Source organism: Xiphophorus maculatus, chromosome 5 (assembly GCF_002775205.1).
Source record: "Xiphophorus maculatus strain JP 163 A chromosome 5, X_maculatus-5.0-male, whole genome shotgun sequence".
Lineage (NCBI taxonomy): Eukaryota > Metazoa > Chordata > Actinopteri > Cyprinodontiformes > Poeciliidae > Xiphophorus > Xiphophorus maculatus.
Window position 1 is genome coordinate 6936998 of NC_036447.1, and position 25395 is coordinate 6962392.

A 25395-nucleotide genomic window follows, 5' to 3' on the forward strand; every position below is an offset into this window, starting at 1 on the left:
ATCTAGACGCTTTAAATCCAACAGAAAAACATACTAAATTACTGTCTATTATGTTTAAACACCAAACATGGTGACATTTAAACACATTAGGAGAGTCGATCAACTGAAAGTCGGACAATTTTAAACTTCAGCTGACTGATTAGTGCAAAATAATGGCTTTGTTTTTCCTGGCACTTGTGACATTTTGCAGCCCGTAACATGAAGGTCATAGATTCCCAAAAACACTTTCACTTTCAAACACCAACATCTCACCCAGTCGCACGTCATCTCAGACATATTTTTTAAAAATATGTCGACAAATAAGCAGCGAATGTACCGTGCATCATCATCATCATCATCATCATCATCATCAGTCACGGGGGTTCTGCTTCCCAAACCACAGATTAGGAGTGAAGAGACAGGGCAGCGAGATCAGTGTTTGGATTATAATCTCACCAAAACATCAGGGAATGTCAGCGTAACCGGATTAAACAGAGCTAATGAAATACATAATGCATGTGAGATCTTATGGGGAGGAACTGAGAGATGAAAGATGGCTGAGGATCAGGGTGGCAAAACCTCCCAAAATAAAACCCAAAAGAAGCAAAGGGCAGAGCAGGAAAAGGTCGGGAACCCCTGCGCGCTTTTCTTTTCTCCTCCCTCAGATGGACAAAGACTGACACACACCTCTCCTTTCATTCAGTCACTTGTGTTTAATTTAATCCAATCCACAGAGTTTCATACTGCATCCATCAACAAGTCTTGGTCAAAAAAGAAAAAAGAAAAGCGAACCCAGAAGGGATTTTTAGGTGTTTTTTTTTAGTTTTTGTCTTGTAAGCCACGTGTGCCTGAAGATCACTTCACCCCTAAAAATGATTTTCACTGACATTTCCCCCAATGCAGCAATGCGCGCTCCCAAAAGCCGATTTCCAGGGGAGGAGGGGGAGGGGGCAGAGTGGGGGGGGGCGGCCTCCTGTTTGGACACGGAGCGCGAGCGCGCCGCCCTCTCAACAAAACTCTGTGCGGGGGCGCGCGTGAGCGGGCACGGGTCAGCCATTGGCTGCAGCGCAGCTCCATGTGCACACGTGACCTGCACTGCTTAGCTACAATAAATAAACTGCTACGAGGAGCAAAACGAGTTCAAATTGCCTCTAATTGATGCAACTTTCACTGGAGCAACGGGACGGAATTAAAAAGGTCGCAAATGAAGCGGCGGCGGGTGAAACGACCCGGACCGGGTTCTGGGTGAAACCGAAAACTTACAGCTGAATACATGTTTTTCCTCTCTCTCCTTTGGACAGGTCCGGTGGCAGGCGGAGAGCGCCACGCAAAAAGGAGAAAAAGCGCTTTAGAGACAGCCATTAGGTTCGCCACTCCACATTACGGTGCCGGTTTTGCGCTGTCCAGGCTCCAGCTGAGGCAGCCGGAGGAAAACACCGCCACCGCCACACACCACAGCCACACACACGCGTCCACACTATTCCAAGCGGGCTTACCTACACAGTGAATGAGTTTGTGCCTCCAAGAGTCAAGTTCCTGCCGAAAGCCGCGCCTCTCTATCGTGCATTGCTGCCTTTTGCACAGACTCGCCATTTTCTGTCGGCCCCTCCCGTGGGCGCGCACATACTGCTGGGTGCTTCTCTGCGCGCACGTCACCGGTGGATTTTATTCTAGGGCTGGGTGGAGAGAGATATGAGGAGGACGGGGCTGCAGCATCCCCCTTTCTATGCCGCTGTTTGTCCCACCCACCTAAACTGCCCCCTCCCCTCCGCGTCTCAGCATCTCTGCACGAGGATCGGCTGCCATTGGCTGCTTCCGTGGGATGTTTGTTTTAATGTACAGCCACGGAGTGTGCCACATGGACGCCCGTGCGCAAATTTTCTCTTTCTTTTTTTTTTTTTTTTTTTTTTTTTTTGGCAAGGCTTAAACCTGCTGCATGTGTGCCAAAGGGCGAGGGTGTGCCGTGCCGGAGATTTAAAATAAAGTGTGTGCATTGTTTAAATCAGCTGATGGGTTACACTCTACCTGCTCCTATGGGAGGGAAAAGTGGGTGCGTGAGAAAATATGTCGCACCTTTCCGAACAAAAACTGGGCAGTAAAAGAGAAACAAAAACGAGTTAAAGGCAAAAATGTACACAGGACACTTTAGTGGGAGGAAATATCATAATTCCACCTGTAATTAGTTATTTTATGATGGTCTTAAATGCATTTAGTGTAAAGCATATTTACTACAACAACTAAATATATGACCTTTAAACATATACATTTATATAATGCATTGTTTTAACTACGTCCGCTTATTTAACTGTAATGTTTAAACTTTGAGCAATTTTGCACTTTGTTGTCTGAAAACGTTCTAACTATATTAATAATATTAATTACGTACTTTTTAAAAAATACAGTGACAATTGCTTCACAAGACAAAATTTAAACAAAGACATGTTTAAGTAGAAAAAACAGGGAATTATTAATTATTGTATATAAAATGATTATTATTGTTGTGGGATTAATTTCAGACTCTGAACTCACCAATTACACTTCTTGAAACATAATCTGTGTTTGGACATCCTGGCATAAAAATGTTTACAAATGAGTCTAATAATAGCAGTAATAATCATTAAAAATAGTAAATCATTCATTTTGGACATTTCAGAAATAACCTACAAAGAGCTTCAAAGTGTCTCATAGAAAATAAAAAATGTAAAAGCAGTATAACTTTAAAAGCAGAGGCACAAGTAGATTAATCATTTCATTTCCCTTTGCGATCAATAAAGTGTCTTTGAATCGAATTTAACTGAATTTAAACAATCAATAAAATACAATTTAATACTTACATCTCAATTAAATGTTATTTTTCATTTCAATGTTAATGTATCTGCAGTTTATGTCTTTATGGAACATATATCTTTTAATTTTGCTTCCTTGTAGCATTTATTTTTATTCCTCATCAGCATTAAAGCAGAAGTAAAATAAAATATATTATTTTAACTCAAGTGTTATGACTTGGTCCAGTTTTCTCAATTTACCTGGAGAGGAATTACTGACAGAATCCATGAAAATATTCTCTTACCATCCTAAATACTAAGAATGCTGCAGGTTAATGCAATAAAACACTGATTGGACATGTTTACAAATAGTAAACAAAAATAATCTGTGAAGTGATTTCCAAGCCACCTGAAATGAACAAATAAACAACTTATTGCTCCATCATTTAGGTTTTAAATGACCTGCAGCCAAACTGGGCATTCAGCTCATATAGTGGCATGTATAAACTCTATTTCCAGTTTAAAAATCAAAGTTAAAAGCATCTAATATGTTCATATCTGAATTTGCAAAGTCTGAATAATTCAAATGGTATAATTATTAATTATTGTATCTTAATGCAAAGTTTGTTTGTTCTTTTACCCACTTTTTGTGAGGTCAGAACGGGTCAGAACAACAACACTGAAGTTTAAATTTCCATCTTTAATTTGGGAAATACCAATAAATACATATCGAATAGTCAATAATAGCGATTAAGGTTTTGGTTTATTCTTTTCCAAGCCAAGTTTGGAGAAACCTCAACTGTACAAAATAATTATTTCAATCTGGTTCAAGCACTAGCAGGGTCGGGCTAGTTTTTCTTTTATTTGTTTTTTACATTGGAGTAAAAAATTAAAAAAAAGAAAAACATAATATTTCAATGTTTAATCAATTAAGCGAGCCACAGACCCAAAGACCTAATTGTGGCTCCAGAGCTGGTGGTTTCAGACCCCTGGAATACCAGATTAAATCTGATCTTTATACTTTTAAAGCTAAAAGTGTATCACCTTAATTTTTGTTAAACTAAAATTCTGAAGGTAGAGGATTAAACAGTCTATGTGCCAGTACATAACAAATACATTTTGTATTATTTCTTCAGTAAAAGGGCCATAAAGGAGGCCAGGACCAGGGGCACAGGCCCCCACAGGTCCCCCATCTAGAACCGCCCATGTGTTCAAGTTGAAAATTTAATAAAATGATTTAAACCTACAAAACCTAAAGCCACTGGTTTAAAACAAAACATCAGCACACATTTGACATAAGGCTGATTTATTAAACCCAAATATCAATGTAAGCTAAATGAGGCTGTTTAACTGAGTATTTTTAAGATGTAAAACATATTTATGCACTTTAGGACTGTTTGTTTCATCAACTGTGTAGTAAGTTACAAAACTACAGTACTCCATTATCACACTGGTATTCTATAACTACATTCATCCGTTTTAGATGCCAGAATATAAAGTCTATTTCAGCGAATATTTTTCCAAAAACACTGTTTAGCACAACGAAGACATTTCTGATTTTATTTCACTAAATTAAACACTTATTTTCTTTTCTGTATCCCTACACAAAAGCTGACGTGCACGCTAAAAGCAAAAGGATGTAAAACATAAGGAGAACAATGGGCCTAAAAAGCATGAGTCTGTGAAACTGGAATTAGGCTGTGACCCAGTGTGAGGGGATTTAAGGGTTTTCCCCCAGAGTAAAGAAACGAGGCCATCTGTGTTTTGTTTCATTTGGGTCACCTTGATAGTTTCACTAAATTAAAGCCTTCCTGGTGCTCAATCCATACTGCTTCCTATAGCCAGCTCAGCGCAGCTGTTTTAGCGCATTTGGTAACCCATAAATCAAGTTCCATAAAACTAGCGAAAAAACGCGGGCCTAATCACCAAATTGAAACCAGAAATGACACCGAATCATTAAAGGGAATCTTGTTTCCGTTTTTATAACCCAACAGAGATGGTGGGAGGCACATAAAGAAAGACAAAAAGGCAAGGGCAAACGCTTTCACGAAGAAGCACTCCGGTTAATTAAGTCATTGAACCCGCTGCCCTCAGCAAAGATGTCTACCGCGGAGGGCTTCGAAACCTGCGGCAACAGCCAATGAGCATGAAGCTTGAGTTGAGGTGGGGTAGAAGCAGCCAATCAGAACGGGGATCTTTGGAAGACCACTGAGGCAATTCTTAGGAAGGAAACATGAAAGAGGGGGGGAAACGGCTTAATAGTCGCAGAGTGGAGCAGATGAAGTGCCGCGTTGTTTTCAGAGATGTAGAGAGAAGGAACTGCATGTCTCTTTAATTATCCAGGTAAAGCGTTTCCTTTATTTCTCCAGGTATGCTCGCGCTGTGTGTGTGTGTTTTGTGGCGGCTGCCAGCGTCATGCCGGCAAGATGAGAGGGATTAGGGCACCGTTACTGTGGCAACATTAGATGGAGGGATACACACTCTCCTCCCCTCTGTCCTGACGCCGGGCCTGATCCAGAAAACCAGGCCTGGATGTTTACTTCACCACTGAGCTCATTTAACGCTTGTATGCCGCGTAACTGGAGATGATGAAACAACAAAAACGACAATAAAAGCACATTTTAATCAGATAGAAATCTCTCTTTACATCGCCGACGAAGCAGATGGAAATAAATGAGTAAAAATATCAATACAGGAATGAAAGAAAGCTGAATTTCTTAAAGCAACCATACCTAATTAACACACAATGGTCTGTAACAAATTGTAGTCAACAATGTTTGAAAACAAGTAATTAAATCAATAATTCGTATCCACACACGTTTGTATGACATCAAATAAATAAATACTAAATTTTTGCTTGAAATTTCAGAGACATGTTGTTAGTAGTTCATAGAATAAACAACGATGTTCATTTTACTCAAACATTTACCTAGAAAAAGTAAAATCAGAGAAACTGATAATTTATGAGGTCTCTTAATTTTTTCCCAAATCTGTATGTTGCCTTACATTGTTATGAAAATGCAGTTTACATCAAAGTAACTTGAATAAATTTGATTTTGCATCTTGTCTGACCCTTTGAAATAGGCTACTGTCTCTTTAAGAAGCTCCTACCCTAATAGTTTTGCAGTTAAAAATTGGCCAGTTACACTAGTTGGGCCAAATTCCCTTCGAGCTTCAACTAATGAGAAGCTGTATGTCACACAGTTTAATTAGCAGAAATTCTGAACTTGATCAAAATGAAAATAATTCTGTCTTGTTATTTTGGCATTTTGCAAATAGAAACCATTTTGGAAAACCCTAATGTAACTGAAACAATTAAAGTTTAGGCTGATTTTATGTCAGAAAAATGGTTGCATGTGCATGTAAACCAGAGGTGGCCCTTTATTTGTATATAGCTCCATTTAAATAAATATGTGTTCTGTATGGTGGTAAAGTTTGCAGCCCTGAGTAAAAAATCCCAACCTGATTCTTTCTGTACATGTTCAGGTTCTCTCCAGTTACTCTGGCTTCCTCACACAGTCCACAAACATGGCTTGGTTCATTTAAATTACACTCAGGTAATTCAAATTACCTGAGTGTAATTCAAATTACCTGAGTGCAATTTAAATGAACCTACCATGCATGGTTGTTTGTCCAGTGCGTCTCTTATTTGGTAAAACCGTCACCATGTCATAATAGTTTGTTAATTTCCTCCACCTCCTCCTACTGGTGTCTGAAGAAATGCACCATTCAAGATCAAAAACAACCAATCAGATCCAGGAAGAGTGTCTTAGTGCTGTCAGTCATGCTCATGTACGCCAATGTGCTAATGAGATATTAGCACATTAGCACGCCATAATGATGTGCTCATTAGCATGATGGTGAAGGAATAACTTTACTGGAAAACTGTATATCTGCTGCCATTGGTAGCCATGCTAACTAGCCTTAGCATTTATGACAGGCTACGCTATCCGGAAGAAGTTGTAGAATAGCATCGAGCAAAGTAGAGGTTGTGAGTAGCACGTACCCAAGCATTATTAACAGCTCTAAGACCCTCCTCGTCGTTCTGATTGGTTCTTCCCGACCAAGCAGTGTGTTTTGTAGCTAGCACTGGGAGAAGAAGTTTTGGTAACAGTTTTAACAAATATGTAAAAAACCTATGTATATATTTTTAAATAAAAGTTACATTTAAGAAGATTTAAGAAGTTGTTAGTGACTATGATTGCATCAGCTGGTAGCTTCTATTCTTTCAGTAAATTAAGATGACAGCTTGGTGCTGTTTAATATTATTACATGATCATTTGTTTAGAATAGAGTAGAATAAATAATTACATCGGTGTTCCCATCCAGTTTTGGACAATTGTAATGCTGAATCTTATAGTTACAGTAATAATCTTAATTTTGTTGCTCTGAAGGCACTTAGCCATATCAAAGTAACTAGCAACAATCCTTAATGTGTTGACAAAGAACCCTGCTTTGTGTGTGTAACTGTGAGGAAGTCATAGATTGACGTCAGGGGCTCCTAATGATTTTTATTGTGTGTTAACTGTGTGCCAGAGGGACCCATGACCCTGACACGAGGATCCTTCACCTATTCCAACGGAGAGGAGTACCATGGAGAGTGGAAAGAAGGCAAGGTCCACCTGCTCCATCTCCACCCATCCTCCATCACCGCTTTCATTTCAGAGAATATTTGACTAAGACATTAATGCCTCATTTGTGTCCAAGCTTATGTGAATACCATATAATAAACTTTAATAGTTGTAATCTGCTGCAGCATACGTGGAGCTATGCTAGCTTGACTTTGACAACCTTAACATGTAGATGTGATGTGGAATTTGATGTTTCAGTTCAGTTACAAAATAACTCTGACAGATCATCAGCAGAGCAGGGTTTTAAATTGACTAATCTATCACAGCAGTGTTAGCTGAGCAGCATTAGCTATCACTTATTAATAATCAAGCCTAAAAACATAATACTATAACAGACTGAATGTTTTGTTGGCTCTAGAGGCCTTTATTTGAAAGTAGTTCGACAGGAAAGAGGGTAATGAGAGAGAGGGAAGACATGCGGCAAATGTCGCCAGGCTGGGAATCGAACCTGCGACCGCCGCCACGAGGACTAAGGCCTCAATATGTGGGTCGTGCTTTGCCCCTACGCCACCACAGTACCCCCTGAATGTTCTTTTCTTTGTGTGTGAAATGTTTGAGTGTTTTTTGGTGTTAAAGCCTGAACTACATGGACCCCTTGCAGTGTGACGTCATGCGCACAAGATCCTGCCGCCATCTCTCTGCTGGAGAGCAAAAAGCTGCTCGCTAACGATAACTAGCATTGGTTTTAGCCATTACCTTGTCAGTATAAACATGCTAACTCTTAGATGTATGGCTGATGTATAAAACAATGGACACAGTATTTTGCTACTAATTGTCAACACTACAACAACTAGATAAAAAGGTCAGGAAAAAGTTTTTATTGAAGAAAAAAATTAGTGAGGAAAAGGAAGTAGTTCAGTTATGCTAGCTTGACTTTGACAACCATAAGATGTAGATGTGATGTGGAATTCAATGTGTTTCGATTCAGTTACAAGGTAAAAAAGGCGACGTAAACACCAACTCTGACAGATCATTAGTAGAGCAGGTGTTTAAATGAGCTAATCAACCGCCGCACTGTTAGATTAGCTAATAGCAGCGGAAGCTAATCTAACACAAATATTATATTTTGCAATTAATAATTGCAAAATAAACATCAATCCTAAAAACATAAAACAGTAATGGGCTGGTTGTTCTGTTTGTGTGGGAAATGTTTGAGTGTTTTTGGTGTTGAATCCTGATATTGTGGCGAGTGTGACAGAGAGCAAAAAAAGAAGAATACGAGTGGTTTTGAGTTATTCTTCAGTGGTTTTTTGTGTTATTTTCCCATTTGCTGTGGCGCACTGTGCTGAATTAATCATACCTACATCTCCATATTTCATTTTGTTAATGGTGTCATTCTACCGCGGCATCGCGGCTATTCATGGCATGTGAAAGAATCGTCTTTTTGCCCTCAAGCGTTGAGCTCAAGCGCAAAATTTCCGGTTATAAACAATAACATGCCAGGAGTTCATAGACAACTACATTAAATCTATTTATTTTAGATATCTGAACATCAGTGGGTCTGATGTGCTCAACTTGTCAAGTTCATTTATGTAGCACATTCAGCAGCAAGGCAGTTCAAAGTGCTTTACACCATAAAAACATCACACACTCATCAATTATGAAACAAGGGTTAAACATTACAGTTTGTCAAATATCGTCATCAAAATAATCAAGCAAACATCAAATATGTTGGTCAATATTTAACTCACTACTAATCAAACACAACTCTAAACAGGTGGGGGTTTAGCTTTGGTTAAAGAAACTCAGTGTTTCAGATGTTTTGCAGCTTTCTGGAAGCTTGTTCCACATTTGTGGTGAATACTGCTTATTATGATCCATCACATAATCTCCAAATACCCTCTATTGAAGTTTATGTTGAAACAAAAGGAGGAAAGGTTTAGTGGATGTGAATCCTTTGCAAGGCTCTGTACATTAAAACCAAAAATTACACAGGTTTTTGTGGTAGTGAACAAACTTTGTGAAGCTGTTCCATTATAAAATCCAGTTCCTTTAGTGTGAACGCTCAAAGCTCAAGATTTGCTGTTTGGAGTAAAGGTTAATGTTTAAATTGGACTCAAAGAATTATATAAAGATGAACAGTTCACCAGGATTTACATTTTTTGGTTTTAAATGTAGGTTTCTGTTGTGATGTGTTTATTTATTTTATTTTTTACTTTTTTTTAATTTTCATCAATTTATTGTATTGTGTAATTTTTTTTTACAGCATTCAACCCGTTTTTGAAAGTGCTAAATAAATAAATGTGACATTAACATGTTAGGATATTTCATCATAAACATTTACAGCACTGAATACTTTAGAGATCATATTTTAAAAAGGAGCTTCTTAAAGTGCATCTTAAGAAGTTAATAAATATGTTAGATGTTGGGTTTATAAGATAAGATGTCATTTGAGGAAAGCAAATGGTTACTATTATTTTGTACTCATAAACAGAATAAAAGTTTTGCACATCTCAAACTGTATTCTAACAATCTAAAATTAGTGTACAACAATTCAGTCCTGGTTTGCATTATTTATTTTAATTTTATTTACTAATGAAAAGCAATAGAAAAGAAATATCCTCCATTGTCCCTGAGTGGGGAAATTCAAGTACCTTTAAAGTTAGTGTAAAAATTGACATCTGCAACCTAATATCTCTTCTATGTAGTTGATTTTACTTTAAAAATGGTCGTAGGATGCTGCGCGCTCGGCTGCACAAACACACAAGGATGTTATTTTATTTTATGACTTTTAATGAGGAAAGATGGCGGCGGAGGATAGCAGCCGTTAAACATAACGACCGGCAGCTGTCAATCATAGCGACCGGCAGCCCTCGGTGTTATGTGGATTTGCAGTTAACACTTTCTACAAGGTAAGAAGATTAACGTTCATATAACTTATAAGTAAGTATGATTAGAAATATATAAAATATTTAGAAATATATCAAATATTACATTATGAAGAAGGTACCCGTCTAACCGTTAGTAACCATGGAGACGGTGCCGCACCGTCATGTAGCCTAGCATGTATGGAAAAAAACTGGTTAGCATCTCGTCTTTTGAACGTTTTAATGCTTCTTCGGTTTAAGGGGAAACGCCATTTATGACATAGTGATATAAATCGTGTGGTGTGAATTCAGACAGAGTCGGTAATTTGATCAACAAGTCAGGAGGGAGGAGTTATGGGTCGGTTTCTAAGCTAACTATTTCCAACTTCTGTAAATACCGCCGTCTATGAGCCCCAACCAGGTGTGTTACGTTTACAGACAAATTAGCTCGACTCAACAATAAACGAATAAACTGGCAAAATTAACTTTGGAAAACATTTTCAGTCGCCGCGTCGCACTACCTGAATCATATTTGCACTTTGACGATGGCGATTACAGGCGCCATTCGTCATGGATGATGATTAAGTGAAGGATCAATAGCTGAAACATTGTCCATATTCTATATTGACTAATAAATAAATTATACCCAATGGGAATGGGTTTAAGTTGAAGTTCTTAAAATCTATTCAATTATATTATTTGTCACTTTGCTAGTTTTGTGAAGCTGACAGTTGTTTACCTTAATGGCCGTCACTGGCTCATCGCTAATTTAGATACATATGTTTTAAGTCCCACCTGCCGAACCACAGGATAGCTTTTTTAATTACAGTAGTACTGAGCTGATGACCTGAATTTCTATCTAGAGGATATCGGTTAGAATAAATGGTTAACAGAGAATACCAGTAAACACAATAAAACAGAGTTAACTGTGACAGCTTTTAATTAAAGTCGAGTTTCATTTTAGACTGGAGAGTTAGGATGAAGGTGTGTGTACATTAGCTGAGTCCCTGTAGAAAAGCTACTTTTAAATACATCTGTGTTTTACAACAACCAGCAGCAACAGCCAGAGTAAAAAAAGAAAAGGTGACTAACTGAAGTCAGTGACAGAGACCATCTGGTGCCACCGAGCCTTCAGAGACGACGCATCGCACTACCTGAACTCATATTTGCACTTTGACTAAAACACTGAGAAAACCTTTGAGGTAAGGTTAAACAAAGAACAAAAGTTTGGCACCTCAGCAGCTCGAACACCGGAGGGAGAAACATATGCTCTGCACACAATTAACTAAAACTGCTAAACTGGTTTGGCGACGATTCATCGAAATGCTTCATTACTTTTGTTTTCATGTCAGCACAATTGAGATTTGTTTTGTTTTGTGGCACGGAGACATGTTGGGTTCACAAATCGCTACCGGTTTGAAACGGTGTGGATTTCTTTTGCCATCATGCATCTTGTAGTTCATCCCTTTAACTTTAAATTACAATAAATATGTACATATTTAACACTTAATTTAAACATCAAGCACACAGGAAGGTCTCGTTACTGAAACTCTGCAGTGATAAATGGTCTTTGTTTGAAAGTGTGCAGAAGTCAGGCCTTCTTGAGATTTATTTGTCCATCTCCTATGCACATATTTTATTAAAAATGTGTGCAATATGTCTTTTTAATTTATTCATGTAAGATCTTTGCACATTAATGAGTGTTAGTAATAATTGGGCAACTACAGTATTTTATTGTCAGATCAACATTTAACAGCCAACTCTTTAATTTGCCATAGTTTTATAGGATTTAGTGAATGTGTTTAGTGATGTGGAAGCATTGCGTAGGCAGATGGACTGGAGGTAAGTTTCTGTACGGATGTGAGTTGATGTGACCTTTCTTTCACTTTTTTCACGCTACAACCTCAAACGTCTCCGGGATTCTATGAGACGCACCAACAGAAAGAGGTGCAAGGTTGTGGAGTGGATGGAAAATACTGTCCTGATCCCCGGGTCTTTGTGTTTTTGGTTGTCACTTGGTGTTTAAGCAGGTTGATTGGGGTTGTTTATTATATATAGTTAAGGATGTTCTGTACATTGTTTTTGTATTTTTCTCCAGTTCTGCTCTATGTTTTCAAATTTCAGATTTATTCAAGTCCCAAATGTAATATTACAGCAAGTATGTGATTATAAAAAGACCTAAAAACTAAAATAACTTTTCGACGCTATTGAACAGTTATGTAAGTGTTCAATGCACTTACAGAGCAATAAGTAGCAGAGTAATATATATTACTGAGCAGAGTAATATGTATTACTCTGCTAAGTGCATTTTTTGACCTAATACTAAGATTTCCCAACCAACAGAGGAGAGAAAATGTCAGCACAGATTCGATATATGATCTATAAAATATAGCCATTGTTGACTTATCAACCTGAAACTGCGAGTTTTCTTAGACAGACTATGGCCTTTCTGATTTTGCAGGTACTCTGAATGGTGGGTAAATTTTGACTTATTATTCAAAATAGTCCCAAGATATTTGTAATTTTGGCATGAGTCTTTAGGGTAACAGATTATTTGAAGGGGTGTGCATTAGACTGACATGAATATCATAAACATGACATAACACCTGTCATAAACACAAAGGAGTCTTTATGAATGTTTATAACTGTTGTCACGATTCATCAGTCGGTAAATAATTACACTTTTAAAGCAAAGTTGCATTAAAAGTCCATCAAAGCGTCAAATTTCCATTAAAAGTGTCATTATTTACCAAATGACACGTCATGACAACAGACACAAACATTCATAAAGATTCCTTCATGTTCATGACAGGTGTCATGTCATGTTTATGACACTGTCATGTCTTACGCACAACCCTTCAAATAAAGTGTCACAGTCTCTAGTTTCTGGTCCAGTTTAATTCGTTTGTGTATTTTTCAGCTTCCTCTTTGTTTATTGGTCAACTTCCATCTGTTTTCCTGCTCAGGTTCTTCCCAAGCTGCAGTTATAACTCTGTCAGTTTCCTCGCTGTGTTGCCAGATTCTCTGATCTCCTTTGTACGTTTTCTCCTCTCCGTTGTTGCTCAAGCTGATTTGAATATCAGAGACCCGAACATAAAACCTTGTGGAACCTGAGGCGTGTTCGTTGTTTGCTCAGATTTATAATTACCAAATAGTACAAGGTAGTCCTGGTCTGCCAAAACATCTAGACAACGGTTTAGATTCGGTTTCCATTAATTATTAAATAATGTGACCAAAAAAACAGTTTCAAAGTGATTTATGATTACATTATAAACTTAATTTCAGTATTTTTCATCTCCTAAATGTCACAAAAACAGCAAAATCTTAGTTCCTGAAAATCCAGACCACCTGAAACATGTTTAAAGGCCACAATACCTTTAATATTTATGTTGACATGTTCTGTATAATAGTTCTCGTTAATCTGCAATATTTGATTATGCACAGCTCCAGATATCTTTAGAAAAGGTGAACAGCCTGTGTGTGGGATCATTTTGTATTTCTTTAACTTGAACTTTAGTTGGGAAGAAAAAATGTGATGTCAGTTCGGTGTTTTCATCTCCTAAAATATTACACAATAGTAGAATAATTATATAAATCAATAATATGCTCCTTTGTGCAGGTCCAAATATATGCACACTTTGCCGGGACTTCATTTTTCAGCACCTCATTTGCTTTTCCCTAAGAAGCTATTATTTTCTGCCACATCCAAAATATGTGTGATGACACATCCTTTTCTTTTTGAGCGTGAAATGTTGAATTAACACTGCGAACAGTAATATGTTATTGTGTGTGAGCTTGTGTGTGTGTTTTTTGTGCGGTGTTCGTCAGGAACACAGACTGTCTCTGTGTCTTTGCATTCAAAGTCACTGTTTGCACACAAACATGTAGGTGTGTGTCAGACAGAGGTCTTCCATGTCATATGAATAATTCAGTCAAGTGCTGGCTCAAGACGAGCCCGGGGGCTATCAGGTTACAGGAAGTAGGACCGGTACATCCACAGCAGCCGAGGCACAGCCAGTAGTCATTTACTACTGTTCTTTGCCTGTGCGGTCATTTAACATCTGTGCATTACCGCTATTGATTGACATAAAAGCCGGACAAATTCAGCTAAACCGTAATTAGCCAGAGACCATGACCCAACATGAGCTAAGAGAGAGGCGTTATAAAGAAGCTGAGAGACAGATTAAGTTTGCTCCAAGGGGACCAAACCAAGGAGATGAAGAGGAAATGGCTGTCCCTAGCTTCAACAGTCTGTAAATAATGTGTGCTTTGAGCGAAAAATAAACTGTTGCATTCATTGTGATCCGCAAACTGCTGCCACTTGATTTTATTATATTCAATAACCCCATTTGTATTTGACGCATCTGTTGTCACGCTTTGTGGAAGACACTACTGGTGTTTGTTGCCAGATGATTGCACTCTCGTTGACACTTCATAGATTGTTGGATTTCAGCAGCCAGTCCATGAATTGTCTGCCAGAGGCTGCTGCTCACTTGTCAGGGCTCATGCATGATGGAGAGTTGGGCTTGAAATGCTGTTGGCCCTCTTCCTGATCTCTGCACCAGCATCTATGGACGCAGGGAGTTTCAGGAAGGAAGGACTTTGAAAATGGAGGGCAAAGCTGCCAAATCGCTTTGCCAAATCTCTTGTGAAAACCCTGCTCAGATTAGGCAGAGAGCAGCTCTTTAAGCAGCCCTGACAGATGGACTGCCTAATTTACTTTGCCATTAGCTGGGAGCAATGGACAATGCTCACTGGCCTCTACCCGTCTTTACCCTTTGCCAAGGACCCTCCTCCAGTAAATCCTGAACGGCTCTTAGCTCTCTCAAACCCCACCCTCCTAGAGCTTGCATGCTCTTCTTCTCAGTTTCATGGGACTATGTGAGCTCTCTCTAAATCCCATTGCTCTAGGAAGATACCAGGTCGTCCTCAGCACAGTAATGGACTCGCTCTCTGTGATTGTGTTGTAGACAGTAGCGCCTGCAGCTGTACGGCTGTGCACACCTTGAGATTTTTCTTTTTATTACCTAACCCTCTCTAATATAAACAGAATTGTGGAGAAAAAAAGGTTGTGTCAAAACATCTTGTCGCACTTATGTCCTAAACCTAAATGTTATTGGTCGGTTTACTTTTGTTTATTTGGCAGCTTGGTGATCTTTTTGTAAGCTAAAAATGAACAAGCGCAGTTTTAAGTGTAGTTCTATGAGTGTTCGTTTGGACCTCGCCTGAGATTTTTACTATGTGCGCGGTTCTGGCCGGTCACTGGCTTTGAGTTTTTTGTGTGTGTGGTTTTGCCAACTGAAGAGCTGACGGGTCACCTGGTTGACCGACCGTGGCATCTGCCGCTCTCTTCCTGAGCGTCATGCTAAGAGTGCTGGAGGGTTAAACAATTAAATCTAGTCAAAACTTTGCCAAAACAAAAAAGGAGTAGAAATGAAGCAAACATTGTTGCTTCACCTCCTTTTAATGTGTACATATAAAAAGCAGTTAATGTGGAAGTTAAACATGTGCAGTCTTGTTCTGAAGGTAGAGGCACCTACTTTCACACCATTCATAGTGAGAACCTGGAGGTCCCATGATGACATTGTAGGAAACAGTTTCTTGGATTTTCCACACCATCAAATGGCAACATTTAATCGGTTGTTTGCAATGGCCTTTACATTGCAAAAATAGCATTCACTATTCCAACAACAAATAGTCTAAACATTTTTTTCTAAGCTTCTAATTTGTCCTGTTATCATCCTTGTTGCCTAAAATATGAATTATTTTTCACAGACTTGTGCTGGCAGAGTAAGAGCTGAAGATTCATGGCTATGATTTGTCTATGGTTATGGTAAATGGACAGTCTGTTAAATGAATAAGAGGAAATAGAATATTACATATGAAATCACAGCACATGTATGCCATGCAGAACCCAAACCTCAACATGACCGGTTCGCGAGGCTTTATGCTCCATAAAAGACAGCAACCTTCATCTGTGATTCAAGCACTAACTCAGCAGTCTATTCATACATCTACTGGTTTATTACTCTGGAACCATATCTGTCCTTTTTTATAATGTGTCCAAGGTAAAACTGTACATACCCAGATAACATATAAAAAAGTACATAAAGAGACTCTTCCCAAATGGAGGAGTTTAAGTTTCTTGGGCTTTTGTTCACTAATCAGTACATGGATTATTATTAATTTAACAAATAAAGATTTTCGAAAAGGCAGATTGTGTTTTTGAAGAACTTTATAAAAACCCTTTAGTGGTTAATTAATCTTACAAATAATCTGCTATTTTCTATTTTCTGCTCTTTCCTTATTACCCAAAAGGCTTGATTTTTGGCAAAGTTTTGTGAAATAAGATTAGATTTAAGGGTAAGGTGATTTTATTTATATAGCACATTTTCAGCAACAAGGAAGTTTAAAGTTCTTTACATGAACTAGAAGGAAATACAAACAAAGCAAGGTGGCCTGTTATGTGTCTGTAAACAGGTTAGGATAGATCTGTGGTCTATACAAAACATGTTCATTATATTTTTTGCACAAAATCATTTCTAGATATTGAGATTTCAGCCTGTTCAGTTCTGCTTGTTTTATGGCGTCTTGTCACTTTAAATCCAAGTAAGCTGCTGGCCACCCACAACAATATGGAGCCATTTTCATTTCAAATAAATGAATAAGTATACAAACACAGTTCTTTGAAAAGAAGAAATATAGCCTCCTGCGCAACCAAGAAGAATGCAGCAAGTGGTTTCTGGGTGGTAAATCAACAACAAAACGCCCGTCTTTTCCAGCAGCCATTGTACAGTGGAAATAGCCGTAAATCCAGCTCATCAAATGTGCTGGAGCTTCGCTGGGGTTGCTGGGTAACGGACAACGTCTGCTGATTTGTGATGTTATATTCTGAATGTTCTTGCAACCAGATACAAAAAAATATGAACTTATTGCCAAAAAATAGCTGGGTGTTTATTTTAAAATTTATTTTTAGTTGTTAGGGTTTTTTTTTAGAAGCAGCAGAAACCCAAATGGAAGAATAAAAGCATGCAACATGTGAATTTTACATATTAGGTCTCCTTTAGTGATTTCCTTATTTGAAAAACAATATATTTATAGTTAGTTTTGGTCCTGCTATGTTAATAACTCATAGATTTACTCATTCTTACCATACTAGCTCCCCATTTGTTTTTTTATAAATGTTGCTTTTTATTGTGCAACTTGCCGCAGGTCTGCGTCACGGCTTGGGTCAGCTGATCTTCAGCGACGGGACGTGCTTCACCGGACAGTTTGAGAACGGCCTGTTCAACGGCTGTGGCGTTCTGGTGTTTCCTGATGGCTCCAGGTTCGTGCGTCACCGCGTGTCCCCTCATGAATTACAGTATTTTCTTTGTTTTTGTTAGAAAATCATTAGGATTGTGCTAGATTAATAGAGTGCTTCCTCTTCTTAGTGCGCAAGTTATCTGCAAGTTTTTCCATTTAGGTTTTTGCTAACACAATGTCAGATTAGAAAGACACCAGCAAAGATGTTAGTGAAGCAGTGGCTGCTGAGCTGGTAGTGGAGGTTCATGGTTTAACTGAAAGAAGGATCGCTTAGGGTCGTCATAGTACATAAATGTCAACCTCTGATATTAAGAAAAACACTCAATACGCAACCTTTTTCAAGGGTTCTTTCTAAGAAAGAGCAGAAGTATAGAACCAATATCTTAATAGTTTTTATTGTCTTAATTCAGCACTTAGAAAAAATGTATATTTGAAAATGTTATCTCCTTGTTTTGTGAAAGAATATACAACATTTAGAAGTGCTTATATCATTCATTAAAGTGGATTATTTTATTTTTTCCCCAATGTATTTGTGAGAAAAAAAATGGATACAAACAATGGATGGTTGAGGTCTGTGACAAAAAAGGGTTATTCTATTCTAAAATATATTTTTTGCAGTGTAAATATGGAGCTGATCAATAGAAATAAATTTAGCAGAAACCTTCATCAGTTTCTTTGGTTTTTCTGATAATTTTCCGCTCTGTTTTAGTTTGGGGTCACAACATTTTAATATTTACTCTTTTTATGAAGTAGCTACATTAGCCGCTAAGTCCATTTGCCACATCACTGTTTAGCCAATATACTGTAGTTGGCTGGTGATGGAAGCTGAACATTGTGCTCGTAAGCTGGTGCTTACTATGCTAGCTTTAGCCAACACCATTAGCAGGAGCTAATAAAAAATCAAAACAAAGTGGAAGGTAATGATGTTTTAAAGTGATAATGAAGCATCTTAAAGTTTTTGTAAAACACTATTCTAATATTTTTGAGAAAATGTTTTCTCTTTGTGGGTTGACAAAATCAGGAATCATTGTTCTATCTGGACCGAGCTAGCGTCGTAGCGCCCCGTGTAGTCACCTTCCCAGGATGCATTGCAACATAACGCGGTGACATCAGAGTGACAATATTTTTATTTACATTTATAAAAATCCAACAGCCTACAGTATTTTTGCTGTATTGTTTTTCCAAAAACAAAATAAATGTTTCTCAAATAAAATATTGTCAGACCTAACTATGGATATCTTTAACAACCAGGTTTTGAAGTTCATAAGTCAACACTAAAGTAAAAACAAGTATGAACAAGCCTAGATGTCTTTGTGTGGTTTTTAAGTGTCAAATGAAAGATAATTTCTGCAAAAAATAATAATGCACAAAGGAATTCCTGCAAGCCTGTATTTATTAAAGTTGCATTGTAAGGAAATCTAAAACTAAATTCCTCCTCATGTGAAATTCACTTCACTTTATTGGTTCTTAATGCTCCAGATTTGTCATTCCAATCATAAGTGTGTTTATAAAATGCATCTAATATTCATATATAACTGAACTGGTGCACTTTCTACATTTTTTAAAGGTTTTATCGGCACGTTCTACATTTAAACAGACATAAAGAAAGTGTAGAAGAGAAAAATAATGTGCAGAACAGATATTTTAAAAGATCTGCTTTTATCCTCAGTGAAGTGTTTTCATCGCCTGACCTTCCGAATCTTTTTCAAATTGGCCTTTTCTGGTACATTGGCTGCCCAGCATTCCAAGGTAGACACATAATCCCCGTTCATTCTTCTGACAAGATTTCTAAAATTAATTGGCTTTATTTGACAGAAATATATAAAAATCTTCAATGTATTCAGCTGCTTTTGATAACTGTTCCCTTATGTTTGCTGAACCTTGTTTAAGTGCGGCACAGAACAACATAAAGAAGTTGAGGACAGCCTATTCAGTGCTGTATGTTGTGCTCCGGCTTGGACAAAACATTTAATTTATTTTTCAAGGGCTTTCAAATCACCAAAACATGTTTTCCAGCCTCAACTTCACTTTTCAGCATCAACACTTTTTAAAACTCCATGACAAGTTTGGACTTAATTTGCTCCCAAAGTTTAGAAAGTTTCCAGTAAAATTGGTATCGCTTTGATGAATTTCAGCAAAATAGCCGATAAACTATTTTATAATATATCAGAGATGCTCAAAGTGCGGCTCGGGGGCCATTTATGGCTCTTGGACTGATTTTCTTTTGTGGCCCCCAGCTGTGAATTAAAGAAGATACAGGTGGTTATTTTTAATTTGTGTAAAATTATCAATAAACATTAAGCACAACAAAAGATGTTCAGCTTTTATACTAAGAGTTACTTTGATTCAGAGACTTTTACTGAAAAGTCGACTTTGCTGCACACAAATCAGCTTTTATTGACTTTATTAAAATGTTCTGAAAGATTCTGTTCATATAATCTTATAATTATATGTACTTATGTCTGAGTAATTTGTAGATTATTTTTAATTAACATATCTGAATGTGCATACTTGTTATTTACATTCAGTCACATTGAATTACTTACATCACGCTTACATATATATATTTTTTAAAAGCTTTCTCTTATATTTGTATATTTGTATTATTAATATTTAACACCTTAGATGGAGAAGCTTGTCAACTAATAAGCAATTTCTAATTGGGGATCAATAAAGTATATTCTATTCGATAACTGAGGATAAATTTGTTAATTGAGGCCAAAACTAATTGAAAACTAATTTTCTTTTTTATGTTTTTCTCTACGATGAATAATATCCTTTTCCTACAAAGAACAATAAAACTAGGTGACTTATTTGTGTGATTTTAGTTTAATTTTCATTTTTGTCACATGATTTTGGCCCATGTTTGGAAAAAGTTTGGACAGCCCTGGTGTACAGTTTGTAACGTTGCAGAGGAAGCGTTGCTGTGTTTGACTCTCTGTGCTTTTCCTTCAGGTATGAAGGTGAATTTGTGCAGGGGAAGTTCCAGGGAGCCGGTGTTTTCACTCGCTTCGATGGCATGAAGTTTGAGGGCGAATTTAAAGGCGGATGTGTGGACGGCCACGGTAATCACCTCAAATTACCCAGAACCCTATGACAATATTTGGTGTCACTATTGTGATAATAAAAATTATGATTAAAAAAAGTAAAAAATGTTTTAGTTGACTGTATTTCTGTGACTCCACGGCAAATACTGCTTTTTAAAAACATTCCCATCCCAAACAGGCTTCTTCAGGACACCACTTACTTAAAGAAGTGTGATTTATACCACTAAACTGCATTTAATCATAGTTTTAAATTTACTGATGTGTTGATGCCCTCAATGTCAAACTTATTTAGGTAGCACTTTTAAAAACAGGTTTAAAACTGGACCAACGTACTGTACAAAAACAATAGGATAAGTTGATGAAGAGAGAGAGAAAGATAAAATTAATAAATAAGAGTAATAATAATTAAACAAAATAAAACAAACGTCTCGTGGAATAAACAGTGGAGGAAATAGTAAAAATAACTTTTTGATAATACTGTCAGTTTTGTTTTATGTTTTGAAATTTATTGAGACAAATATAAATAAATTTTTATCTTCATAGGAAGTTTTTCACTATAAATGATAGATGATACGATAAGTGCCCATCCCGACTGAGTACCAGAGCAAAAACAAAGTGTTATTAATTTAATTAATTAAATAATAATTATTTAATATTTTAAAATTACATCACATGGAGCAAAATATAAAGTTAAGTGAACATTTTTGTATTAAGGGCAAAAATAACAATAATTCATAGAACAAAAAATAACAAAACCAGGCATAATCATTTTCCAAATAATTTTCTTTCAATAAAAAAAAACTTATGAAACTTTAACAAAACGGCAGCTGTGTGTCTGAGTCTGGTGAATCTTTGGTTAAAACACGTTTGTTTTTCCATTCAGTGGGTAGAAAATCCAGAATGTTTACTCAAGAAAGAGTATAAATACTTCACAATGAAATTACTGAGGTAAAAGTAAAACATACTATCTAGTAAAAATACTCCTAAAAGTATATGTTTCTTAAAAGGTTACTCAAATAAATGTAACTGACTAAATGTAACTAGTTACAACCCAAGTATGTGAACCATTTCTCTGATATTTTTGTTCCAGTTTGCAAGTAACATTATACATTTTAAAAAATAGATGCAAAATTTAAAAAAAGAAATTGAGCAACCTTGATTTGTTTTTAATGCACAACCTGAATCCATGTACAAACAAGTTGTTATTTTGATTGTGAATTTACATCAATAAGCAGACATTATTTTGTGTGTTTTGAACATTGAAATGTGCTAATTATCTGGTCTGAAACTCCTGGGTGTCTGGGCTCAAAGTCACTGGAGGTAATCAACACGTTTTTATTTTAATGCTGCTGCTGCTGCTGCTGCTGCTGGTGGTGAAGGCGGATCGACGTGTCACTGTGACAACAGACTTATATCTGTGCTTGTAAAAATAGAGACGGAGCATTAGCATTCCCTCCATTTTCTGACAGGTGAGAACCAGACAACAGAGTGAGCCTGACAAACGGTTTGAAACCAGGAGCTTTACTTCTTCTACCTGTTGTCAATTTTTAGTTAGAGTCTGAAATATCACAACGGAGCAAACAAAGGAGAAATGCTTTTAGCCAAAACTGTTACGTTAAGGAATGCATGCCCACCTTGCAAAGCAGAGTCTGTCAAAAATACAAATCCTGGTTCTGAGTTTTTTGAATGAAGAATAAACAAAGTTATACACAAAAGAAATACATTTAAAACAACAGCAATAAGAAGAACAGTAGTAAAGTATATTTCCATGTTCAAATGAGTTATGTTTATTTTGTGTCCACAAAACACTGATTGCTCCTTTATACAAATAACAATCTGATCTTTTTCTGTCAGATTATACAACTTTACTTCTTTAGTCCAAGTAGTTGAATAAGAGAATCCAACTCTTCTTCTGTCCCTTCTTGGGGTTTTGGGGTTGTGTTTTCACTGAACTGCTGTGTTTATTTAAGTAATTAATATACTTTCATAACTTACCAAGTTTCAGGAAACTTGACATGAAACGTCTAATAGTCTAAACAGACTGAGTTTTATACCAAAATGTGGTTTTGATTTATTTTATCTAAACTCACCTTTCAGCGTCGGAGCGCTGTGGGTTTCTTGCTACTAATTTTTCTTATTGGTATTTATTTTATCTTGGACTAAACAGTTCCTGGGTCGAATTGTTTTATTAACGGCCAAATACTGATTTAACATAATGAAACTGTTAATTTTATTTTCCCTTTGACCTTTTGGGAATTAGGAATGACAAGAGAGTGAAAAACTGATTTACTTTATTTTTAGGAATAAAGTCCAAATTCGGACTTTATTCCTAAAAATTTCTTTACTTTTTTCTCAGATTTGTATCAGATTTGAACATCAGATTTCTGACTTTTTCCCCCCATAATTCTAACTTTAATCTCAGAATTATAAGTTTTTCTCAAAATTCTAATTTTGATCTCAGATTTCTGACTTTTCTCTCAGATCTCAAAATTTTGACTTCTGAGGAAAAACGAAAGTAATTCTGAAAATAAAAAATTATTTTTTCCCCACTGACCTTAATCATCTTCCGTAAATCACAGCAGGCAGCCGTGTAGAAATCAACGTTCCTGCGTCGGTCAGCCATGTTCTTCATCGAGTAAAACTCTACTGGTCAGAGTGAGAAAGAGAGAAGGTGTGACTCGACTGAGACTCGGTTTGTGACCCGTTTGGTTTTCTCTCCTGCAGGGCTGCTGACCTTCGCGGACGGCGGACGAGGCGTCAGCCACGAGGGCCTGTTTGAGACCAACCAGCTGAAAAGAAGAGAGAGCAGCCATGCAGCTGTTCAGAGAGCGCAGGCGGCGTCGGCCAAAGCCAGAGCTCTGGCCTCGTGACGTGGACCGGACGACCCACACCGACCCCTGGTACCGGGGTCATCCTCCTCCCGTCAGTCTGACCTCCTCAATACGTTTCTAATGCTCCTTTGTTTCATCGTGTCCAGCTTCTGCAAACGATTCTGGGATAAAATGTCCAACTTTATCTTCTGGTTCATTTGAACTGTCGGGTCTGTGACCTGCAGAGTAATCAGGACGGTAAAATCTGCTCACACAGCCACCGACTCAGGATCAGTACCGCCGAACACACGCTGTTCGACACACTGCTAAGTGCTAAATCGCATCCAGAGTTTGGTTTTTAAAAAACTCTGGATGCGACATTAAATATGGGCATTTTTCAGGTAATCCTGACAACAAGCAGGTTCACACTGGGCTTTATTTAAAAGTTCAAGGAAACAACGGATCAAACTTTGGTAACGTAAATTCTGATTCACCTCACACCCCGATACTTTATGATTAGTTTTTTTATTATTATTTAAGTGTTTTCAATGCAAAATATCACAAGTTAAGGTCTGTAGTGTTTAATTATAAACAAGACAGAAGCTGTGGCTCTCACATGGCTTAATCTGTAAATTATTATTTCCTATCATTTCCTAAGCAATTAGATCTTTAGGGTCTAACTATAATTATTATCAACTGCTTTAATCCTTTAGAGAGAATAGCAGAGGTTAAATAATATTTTAAAATGTAACATTTTCCTCACCTGTGAGTGTAGTCACTGACAACATTGGGAACCCAGAAGGAATGGTCTAATTTAGATATTTTAATATTTAAGTCACAATTAGTTTGCTTATCTAAAACTCATGTTAACAAGTCCAGTTTTCTCTATCCAGGTTAACCCTATAATCACTCATATTTCATGCACATGGATTCAAAAAAATTTACATAAACATAACATTCAGTTTTTCATAAGGAAATGTTCATAAAATTCGACTGTGATGAGTGAATGATTTTATGTTGGCTATAAAAGATTGAATCCTAAAAACTGATTCAAAAGCTGCTTTATCAAACTTGAAGGTCATGAAAACTTAAAACATCCAGGATTTTATAACAGATTTTGACTTTTGACCCAGGAATTAACTTTAGTGTGCTAATTAAATTAAAAACTGAAATCACTGTAGAGTGATTTCACTGAACAGTCATCTTCAGTGAAATCAATCAATCAGTTTTGATGTGCGCTACGTACAAGATGTTTTGGCACAAAAAGTCTTTTTTTCTCCACAATTTTGTTAATAGTAAAGAGGGTTAAATAATAAAAATTCCAGAAATTATTCTTTTTCTTTTTTTACTTAAAGGAAGATCTCAAGGTTCACAGAGTGTGTACAGCCTCAGGCGCTGCTGCCCTCCGATAAAATCCTGCAGGCGTCTGGGCATAGTTCTGAACTTTAACCGTAGGAAAGAGTTTTATACATAAAGCAATTTATTTTAAACGTTTTTTATCATTTTCTTTTTTTTTAAAAACTCTAAATATAAACAAATGTTATTACTTCAGTGTAAAAACATTAAACTAAATAATTTCTTTGGCAGTGCTCCCTAACGACTGGCTATTTTTAGAACGTGCTCCGCGGGCGACCGGGGGCCCGCGGGCCCCGTGTTGGTGACCCCTGTGTTAAAACATAACATTTGTAAAGAAAACACAGAGCTGATTCTAATACAAACCACAGTTACCGACGGCAACAGCAAAAGGGGGAGGAGGTGCCGGTTACTGGTCGCCATGGTAACCACCAACTGCCAAGAGCAGCGTAACCAGCAGAACTTAACATACCAATGAATGTCTGAAGAAACAACTTGTTGACTAAACAAAATAAATTCAAAGAATAAAACAAACACATTTTGACAAACTTCACATGATATAGTTAAATAAAACGCTGTTACACCGCACATTTCAGCAACAAGGCAGGTCAAAGTGCTTTACATCATAAAAATAAAGTCATAGAAGACAGTCGATGATTGAGACATTGCATTTTGTCAAGTGTTGTTGTTACACATCA

The 25395-nt window shown here is 37.1% G+C and overlaps 2 protein-coding genes across 3 annotated transcripts in view; one reads left to right on the top strand and one right to left on the bottom strand.

Annotated features, from left to right (window-relative positions):
* The window catches only part of lcor (ligand dependent nuclear receptor corepressor), a 100993-nt gene extending 98773 nt beyond the window's left edge, over positions 1-2220 (bottom strand). The window contains exon 1 of one of the 2 annotated variants that reach the window (XM_014476143.2): positions 1476-2220. In XM_014476143.2, the coding sequence (XP_014331629.1) occupies positions 1476-1572 (97 nt within the window). In that variant the 5' untranslated portion in view covers positions 1573-2220. The remainder of the gene's footprint in view (positions 1-1475) is intronic. The other variant, XM_023334596.1, reaches the window with a different exon arrangement.
* Positions 2221-4993: 2773 nt separating this feature from the next.
* On the top strand, positions 4994-25395 carry LOC102230523 (MORN repeat-containing protein 4-like). Its single transcript, XM_005797461.3, has 5 exons — positions 4994-5087; positions 7281-7355; positions 17395-17509; positions 20443-20552; positions 23259-25395. Exons 2-5 carry the CDS (start codon positions 7289-7291, stop codon positions 23402-23404), a joined length of 438 nt encoding a protein of 145 aa, XP_005797518.1. The 5' UTR covers positions 4994-5087; positions 7281-7288; the 3' UTR covers positions 23405-25395.

Excerpts from the sequence above, each read along its gene's own strand:
- LOC102230523 (XM_005797461.3), top strand. The coding sequence starts at position 7,289 with ATGACCCTGACACGAGGATCCTTCACCTATTCCAACGGAGAGGAGTAC. Across the intron at positions 7,356-17,394 it reads CCATGGAGAGTGGAAAGAAG|GTCTGCGTCACGGCTTGGGT; the intron begins GCAAGGTCCACC and ends AACTTGCCGCAG. Across the intron at positions 17,510-20,442 it reads GTGTTTCCTGATGGCTCCAG|GTATGAAGGTGAATTTGTGC; the intron begins GTTCGTGCGTCA and ends CTTTTCCTTCAG.